Source organism: Apaloderma vittatum, unplaced genomic scaffold (genome assembly GCF_000703405.1).
Source record: "Apaloderma vittatum isolate BGI_N311 unplaced genomic scaffold, ASM70340v1 scaffold16700, whole genome shotgun sequence".
In the NCBI taxonomy this organism is placed as follows: Eukaryota; Metazoa; Chordata; class Aves; order Trogoniformes; family Trogonidae; genus Apaloderma; species Apaloderma vittatum.
The window spans coordinates 16,355-24,779 of NW_009696359.1; the positions used below are offsets into that span (position 1 = coordinate 16,355).

Consider the following 8,425-nt stretch of genomic DNA (forward strand, 5'->3'; position numbering starts at 1 on the left):
CATGAAGGCAGTCTGTGCAGTACTCTCACTTCCTACGTTGCTGGCTTCAGGCCCTTTGGTCCGTAGCCAAGGTTCGATGCCCACCTGTCAGCCTGCTTGTGAGACACACTACATCTTCCCCTGGCAGTAACAGCCCTGGCACTTCCCTGGTACAAAGGAAGAAATGGAAACCTCAGAGCGGGGTCATTTTCCATCTTAAAAAAATAAATAAATCAGAAGCGGAAGAGAACCTTTCTAAAAGTTATAACTTCCTGTTCGTTTTCGACATTCTCAGGTATTTGTCTGAGGTGCTGCCAAGGCCTGGAGCCTTACCCAGTCTCATCGTTTTTATGGCCTCAGACACTTCCTCCATCGTTGCTCCTCTCTCCAGTGTTTTATTCCCTTCCAGGCACAGCTTCATGTTCTCGCTGCCGCCTGGAACCACAGCCATGAAGTCAGACACAGACCTTTGGGTCACTCCTCACCTTTCGCCGATTCCAGATTTTGCAGCTAATACCCCTTGGAATTTAAATGCCTTGAGTGTTCCAACTATTTTACTCTTCTTTAACCCCTTTTCCCCCTTAACACCAGTTACGTTTCTAACATTTGGCCTCTGCTGACTTCTCTAGTTCCCTGCATGCTTTGCACTGGGCATTTTTTAACTTTTCCCTCCTCACTTCTTCTTTCTACATATCCTCTGATACAACTCTCCTTAACATCCTCTTCATTCGAGTGAAGCATCAGCAAGGTACTATTTTCTTGGAAAGATGCTATCCTGGTATGTTAGAGTATAAGAACAAATGTCTGAGTCAACTTAAAAAAAGATTGAGGTAAAAAATGGCAAAAATATCTCCAGACTTCAAAATAAAGTAAGAAGTTATCATATTCTTTCCTGCTATTCAGGGAGAAAAATGAATGGGAGGATGTACTCCTTTATTCCAATTTCTGCCTTGGCTCTCACAGGACTTACCAGACTGGGAGGATGAAGAGCGGGAGAGGCAGGATTTTCCCCCTCCTCCTCCTCCACCACTGCCACCTCCTCCACCTGAAGTTTTACCACAGCCACCGCCTGAGGTTCTTCCTCCACTCCCTTCTCCTCCACTTCCAGAAGAGGAAGTTCTCCCATAGGATCCTCCAGTTTTTCCTCCACTGCTTCCTCCACCTGAGGACCAGCTACTTCCTCCTCCACTGCTTCCTCTTCCAGAAGACCAGCTGCTTCCTCCATGACCTCCTCCTCCTGCGGATCCACCACCAGCTCCTCCCTGGGAGATGCTGTGAGGAGGAAAGGGCGTGTGTCTGTCAGATTTATAGCAACGTGACTAATCTAGCAACTAGTCTAATTAAGGACAAATTAACTAATCTGCACAGAAGAAGGAAAACAAAGATAATGGATGGCTTTAGAAGTCTTTTAAAATACATGCCCTGAGTATTTATAAAAGACGTTTATTTCCTTGCTTACCTTTCCTGTTCATACACAACTGTAGTACCTGATTGGCTTAGAAGGAGAAATGGCAAATGAGAGTTCTGAATACTTTCGCATGTGCTTTTGTCCAGGTCACTCTACGCACAGGACAATACAGCCTTGTAGACTGCCAGCGAAGATTTACATTCCATGTGCATTCTTGTGATTGTAGTAAATGTGTTGATGATGAATCACTTGCACTAATATAAACATTGCTGCTTTCCTCTGCAAAGATGGTAATCTGAATGTCCCTACCTGATGTCCTGCTGCCCTTCCTCCAGCAGTGCCCGGTACTGAGCGATCTCCTGCTCCAGGCGGGTCTTGATGCCCAGGAGCATCTTGTACTCCTCGTTCTGACTCTCCGTCTCGCAGCGGATGCTGGCCAGCTCCTCCTCCAAGGGGCCGATCATCCCCTGGATCTGCTGCAGCTGCATGTTGTAGCGACGCTCCGTGTCCTCCAGGTTGGATTGCCTAGCCTGTACCTGAGAACGAAAGCCAAAAAAATAAAGCGTTTGTGGGCATGTGACGGGATCAGGTCATTCTCATGCCCCAGATGACAAAAATGTTCAATGGTGTCAGGTGCACCAAACGTCTTCGTTGACCAGAGCACTGGCCCTGGCTGATCGGCTGTCACTCTGACAACTCGCCTGTTCCCAGAGGAGCAGGAGCAGTCGTTACCTACCAGGGTGAGGTGCGACTGCAGCTCGATTTCCAGGCTCTGATATTCACGTCTCAGCTCAGAGATCTGTTGGTTGCTTGATTCCATTTCCTGGCTACTTGACTGGACTTGTTGACTCACTTCCTCCATCTGAAAAATTAACAGGCAGGTTTGGAGATTTGGAGTGTTACTTTACAACGTGGGGGTTTATCATGGAAGCATCTGGCAGCACAAGAATTTGAAGCAGGACCACTTGTAATCCTAAATCTGCTTAGACCTGCTCATAGAGCTCTGCTGGTGCAGTTCAAGGCCACTGGTGATTTCCTGTGTTTTAATCAAAAGGATTCTACCATTATAACCTAAGAGCAACGGAGGCAGTGCTTCGAAGTGTCGTTCAGCTACAGGAAGTTCTCACCAGAAGTTGGTGTTGTTTTTCTTTTGTAATGTGACCATTCAAATTGTAACCACTTACCTTGCGTTCATACCACCTTTCAACCTCTTCACGGTTTTTCTGAATTATATTTTCATATTCTTGTCTCATATCATTCAGTTTTTTCAGCAGGTCCTCTCCTGGAGCAGCATTCACCTCCACACTCACGTCACCGCTCGACTGTGTGTGCAGCAATTTCATTTCCTGCAGAGAAAACCCAGGCCCAAGGCACATAAGCAAAACCGGTGAAATTACTTTTGAAGTCAGTTAATTTGCTCTGGCATCATAAATCACCCTGGATCCTCTCAACAACACATTTACATAGATTGGGTTTATTCTTATTGCAATTATTTGGCCTTTGCTTCCCAGTCCTTGCTCGTTGAGAGGGACAACGAGCGCTCAGCGGCGCCGGACAACCCAGGCCCAGCCCTTACCTCCTCGTGGTTCTTCTTGAGGTCAATCATCTCCTCCTTCAGAGACTCAAATTGCATCTCCAGGTCAGACCTGTTCAGAGTGAGGTTGTCCAACAAGGGTCGCAAGCTGTTGATGTCGGCCTCCACGTTCTGCCGGAGACCATACTCTGTCTCGTACCTGCGCCAGGGACAGTGCAGAGAGGTCAGCCCTGAGCTCGGCTTCTCAGTCCTCCTCCTCCTGACTTTAATTATGAAAAAATTCCCATATCCAGGTAGCTCAGTGTCTGGTTTTTTGTCTATACCTCACAGCATATAGCATCTCTGAACCAGCAGAATTATGAAATCATCAGCCAGGACTTCAACTTTAATATTAAAATGTATTGTGTCGTCTTATTCATTGTCTTATCTTAACAGCAGACTTTGTGCAGGTTTCATCTGTTTCATCGGACTTTCAATGAGAGATAATAATAATTCTTCTTTCCTTAAAAATAAAGCTTTCTAAAGATTTGACTCCACAGCCATAGGGATTATTCCCATTGGAGATCATTACAGAAACAATGAATTTGGAATTCTTACAAATTATTTTCGGGTGTGCTGCCATGGAACGAGAAGGAGCCCTAGTCTCTGTGGATGGATATTTGTTTATGGAACTAATTTATGAAACTAAGTTGAGGAAAGCCAGAGAACGGCAGTCAGTGCCTGGAAAAAGGGAATATGTATTTACTTTATCCTGAAGTCTTCTGCAGTCATCCTGGTGTTGTCCAAGTCCAGAAGGACCCTGTGGGTTTCCACAGCCGCAGTCACAAGCTGCAAGAGAAAGTGATTTGCTGAGGAGAGTTCCCAGGTGTCTGAGGGGAACAGCATTTTCTACACACAGAGGCAAGCCAAGGAGGAGCATCAGCATGGCCAAAACTGTTTTGTGAGCACAAGAGCCCTGTCAGAGGCTTGGTGTCACTGCCACGGCTCTGCCTCACCCTCCAAGCCCGTGGGCTCTGCTCACGTTGGGCACTGCAGAGCCCGGAGCAATGTCACTATTTTTCCTTTGCTCCAGAGCCCACCTCAGGCGTTCGGAGAGCACTCAATCGCAAAACGTCTGTCAGTGCTTCGTCTCCTCTAACAAAGGCATCCTACCTGATTCTGCAGGTCTGCAATTTGGCCATAGTAGTGGCTGTAGTCCTTCGCACCAGCAGGCTGATGCTTCTGGTACCACTCCCTGATGAGCTGCTCAAGCTGAGCGTTTTTCATTTCCAGATTTCTGACCGTTTCCAGGTAAGAAGCCAGCCGTTCGTTGAGGCTTTGCATGGTCAGCTTTTCGTCGCTGGAGAGAATTCCCACAATCCCTCCGTGAAAGCCACTGGCGCCAAAGCTGCCACCGCTGAAACCAGCACCACCTGCACCGAAGCTCCCTCCATACCCCGCGCCAAACCCGCTCCCCCCCGGCCCAAAGCCTGCTCCCATGCTGCCGCAGCCCATTCCCCCTCCGTAGTATCCACCGCTCATCCCTCCTCCGTAACTACTGCGCCGGATCCTGCCGTAGCTCCCACCACTAGCTCCCAGGCTGTAGCTGCTCCTGGAACTTCCTCCACCACAACTGCTGCCAGAAATCCTGCCACCACCACTCGTCCTAGAAGCGAGCTGGTGTGAGGAGGCAGAGGAGGACTTACTGCCCGCCCCGCCACCACCACCGCTGCCGCGCAGGCAGCCTGCAGAGCTCTGCTTGGAGCCACAGCTCATGGTGACAGCGGCGAAGGCTTCGGCTTAAAACTCGAAGCTGGTCCTACAGTTGTTCTGGAATCATAGCTCCAACTTCTCCCCTGCCCGGTCTGCCTTTATAGCAGCGGTAGTGGGTGTCGCTGGCGAAGGCAGCACCTTGTTCCATGCCAAGGGGAATGTGCCAAAGGGAAATGCTTGACAGTGTCAGGAGGCTTAACCCGTACTCAAGGTGTTTGTGACTGTTTGTTTATTAATACAAAACATGTAATTTCTACTGGGTGGCTTTGAATTAGGTAGATCTTTTGTGTGATCTAGTCCACTGACTTACAGTCATCTGAATTACACCAGCCCACTCACCTCACGCTGCTCACATCTCTTCCCGCACAACAGCAAACTGTTGGGGGACGGGGACGAACGTTGCCACCTCTCTTCTCGGGTAGCCATTCCTCGCCCTCTTTCCCCTCTCAGACATTTGTCAAGGAAACCCAGCTGATTTTTTTATACTTCAGTCATATTTGAATAGGTTCTGCCTCATGTTTATCTTGTGCTGTTATGCTCCTTATTTTTCATCCTGTATTGCTTTTTGCCTTTTGCAAACATACCGCAGGATGTGTGCTGCAGGTGCGCTGAACCACTCTGGCTTCTTGTAATTTCTCATAAAAACTTAAGTGAGCTTTGGCAAATACCGTTTGTGCCAGCAATTTATTCTAAACTTATACCTGCAATTAAGTGTTATAAATAAAAATTTAATTATGAAAAATTGTATGACAACAACGAGAAAATAGCTCTGTGTGAGACTGCAAGGAAAGGAAGCGTGACGGGTTGTTGCAGGGAATAACTCTGCCTTGCTCAGAGCAAATGCAGGTGTGGGATGGTAGAGGGAGCTGGGGAAGCAGCCGGACTCGGGGCTGGTCTCCCTTGACCCGTCTGTGGGTGTGAGAGGCGATGTCCGTCTTCTGAGCTCTTAGAGCAGCCTGAGCCTCCAACACTTGCAGTGTCTTTCCTGCCTGCCTCCCGTGTCTGTCCTCCTCCGCAGGCACCTCAGCTTTAGCAGAGCTCAGTCTGGCAGCTGCCATCCCTGTAGGTTGAACCAGTTCTGTGATATCCAGCTTCCTCATTCGCTATGGCATTATTTTCCTGCGCAGCCTTTGGTTGTTGCCAGTTTAGAGGTTTGTTTGTTATGGTTTGTAGCAAGTGTTTGTGGAAACATCTTTTTATAAACGCCCCTCCCAGCACACCCTCGCCCACACGGTGGGACACACCTCAAGTTTCGTCTTCTGCTAGACTTCAGTTCTGCAATGTCCCCGTGAGCAAGGTCTTCTCTGGCTTGTAGAAATGTAAAAGGTTCACTACAAAACTTAGTGGAGTCTAAGTCATGAAACTTTGTCTTGTTCCAGCGAGAAATCCCTTTCTCTTGAAGTGCATGGAATTCTCTTGTGTGCTAACAGCTCCTCTGGCTCGTGAAGGAACAGGTTACGTTCTGCTGAGCTGGTGGCTGCCACTCACTGATTTTATTTCCTGTGGTGGAACTGTTGCCCGCTCCTGCCCAGGAGAGGATGGTGCGTTGTTTAAGCCCGGGCGTGAATTCACTCAGTGCACGGGAAGGGCAGAATTCCCGTGAGCTCCACAGCAGCCCAGCGTGCGCTGGCTGAAAGCAGAGCCCGGAGGGAATGAAGCCGTTTTCCCTGGGGGGTGGCAGCAGGAAGAGGGGCAGAGCTGGCGTGGGGCAGGTGATGGCGTGGGCTGAGCTCAGCTCCCAGCTCTGTGGTACGACTGGCCTGGTGTGTTTGGGAGAGACTGCTGAGGGTGCTGAGCGTGTTACAGGGGTACCGCCGGCCTGTTCCCCACCCCTGTCAGTGCCCCAGTGGTGATGAGTCCTCTCCCGTCCTTCCGACTTCTGGCCAGGTCTTGTCAGGAAAATGCAACTTGCTTATGTTGCTACACAGAGAAGAACTGTGTAACAGCTATCTGGGGAATATGACTCATTCTCATAACTATACATTATAAACTAACTTCCATTATATAACCATCAAGCAATTTTATTAAATAAAAAATCCCAGATAATCCCACAGACTCAGACAACCTATGGCCAGCATCTAATAAAATGAAGCAGTGCGTTTTCAGAGGTCACTGAAATTCTGTGTAAATCTATGCATGATCATTCCCTGTATGCCAAAACACCTTTAAGACGTATTTTAAGTGAAGTTTTTAAAAATACCTGTTTTGAAATGAGAAAGGAATTCCCCACAGGGTGTAAGTCTTGGCATCTGCCCACACCCTGAGATGTGTGGTCACGGGGAATGTCACTGGAACCTCTCTGTGATGCATCTCATGGTCCTAAACCAGCATGTCCAGTTAAAACTGGACGGCAGCCCTGGGAGGTGACCTGCTGCCCCCACGCACGTCTGGTTGGCAGCATCCAGCCCAGGAAACATCTCTCCTTTAGGAAAAAATAAAATTCTTGCACACATTATACTTAACCTGTTACTCATTCTTTATTGCAGGGACTGGTACTGACGAAACATTAAAGGGCACCTTCGGAAGATCCCCCACCCAGCGGAACGATGGTGATTACGATAGGAACAGTAATTAGGTGAGTCAGCGCCCTACGAGACTTTCACAGTCCAAACCCTTTGGTCGGGAACTTTGTTGTTTTGCGTCTAAACAGCCCCTTGCACTGCCGGTACTGTGGGGTCTCTGATGCTGCTTCTCTGGTAAGACCTTCCTCAGCAAAGGGTCGTTGTAACAGTTACGAGCCCTACGGAGAGCCGGCCTCTCACTGTGCTCCTGCCTAACCACGGCATGCAAAACATCCCAGCGCCGTTCGAGAAACGTAAACACGTATTAGCGAACCGGTGCGGCGAGTTTCAGCCTGGCACCTGTTCTGTGCGCTCACACCCGGGAGAGCACAGCTGGGGTCTTCCTTGGTGATCTCAGAGGTCTTTTCCAGCCTCCATAATTCTGTGATTCTGAGCGGTGGGAGGGAGCCTGCGTCGACCCCTGCAACAGCCACGCACGCGGACTCAGGTCACGTAACCCTTACCACGACTGTGACCGTTAAATACAGGGGAGTGAGCTGGAGCGAGCTCTCGAGGCGGATGACGTGTTCCATGCTCTCAGCTTGCAGGCTCTCTCCAGCACACACGGGGGGCTCTGCTCCTCTCTTCAGCCCAGGCCTCGCTCTCCGAAGAAGAGGCGAGCAAAGGAGCAGGGCTCGCTGCACGCCTCTGCCCTGGGCACCCCACGGCAGCCTCCCTGAGAGCCCAGTGCCCTCTAGAGAGCGGGGCCTGGGATGAGCCTCTCCTCCTGCACCCCCAAATACCCTACGGTGAAACACAAATTGGGCCTGAATTTGTGCCTGAATCGCTGCTCAGCACCGTGGGGGCAGGGGGCAGCCACAGCGGGAGCGAGCGCTTCCCGCCCCCCTGCAGGCAGCTGGGCCGGCACAGCGCCGAAATCACCGGGCATTATGTATCGCTGCACTTTTATATGATGTGGTACTTTTGTCGTGTCGTCTAACAGCCCCTTCCATTTAGCCACAGACGGTATTAGCCAAGCTTGTCTGCATCTCTGGCCTTTTAGTAAGATGCGAGTCCCGCTCTAAGCAGAGTGCCAGGTCCCAGTGAAAGCATTTTCACAAGTTCCTCGGGCTGATATTTCACTCTGTGGTGGCGACAGGGAAACGGCAGTGCCGACAGCAGCAGAAAGTGAAAACCCATGTGCCAAATTCACGGGATTTTGGAGAAGGTGAGCGCCGCCTTTCCCCCGGC

At 49.8% G+C, this 8,425-nt stretch overlaps 1 protein-coding gene across 1 annotated transcript; it reads right to left on the reverse strand.

Moving 5' to 3' along the window:
- Positions 1-241: 241 nt before the first annotated feature.
- LOC104277840 (keratin, type I cytoskeletal 15-like) lies at positions 242-4,676 on the reverse strand. The gene is made up of 8 exons (XM_009874615.1): positions 4,074-4,676; positions 3,667-3,749; positions 2,964-3,120; positions 2,572-2,733; positions 2,124-2,249; positions 1,697-1,923; positions 931-1,251; positions 242-422 (listed from the first exon to the last, which is right to left on the reverse strand). Exons 1-8 carry the CDS (start codon positions 4,674-4,676, stop codon positions 242-244), a joined length of 1,860 nt encoding a protein of 619 aa, XP_009872917.1.
- Positions 4,677-8,425: the final 3,749 nt, after the last annotated feature.

Bases quoted from the DNA above. Each gene is read 5' to 3' on its own strand.
- LOC104277840 (XM_009874615.1), bottom strand. From the start codon at position 4,676: ATGAGCTGTGGCTCCAAGCAGAGCTCTGCAGGCTGCCTGCGCGGCAGC. The intron at 3,750-4,073 runs GTAGGATGCCTT...TTTCTCTTGCAG, and splicing joins TTGCAGACCTGCAGAATCAG to CTTGTGACTGCGGCTGTGGA. The intron at 2,734-2,963 runs GTAAGGGCTGGG...TTTTCTCTGCAG, and splicing joins TCAAGAAGAACCACGAGGAG to GAAATGAAATTGCTGCACAC.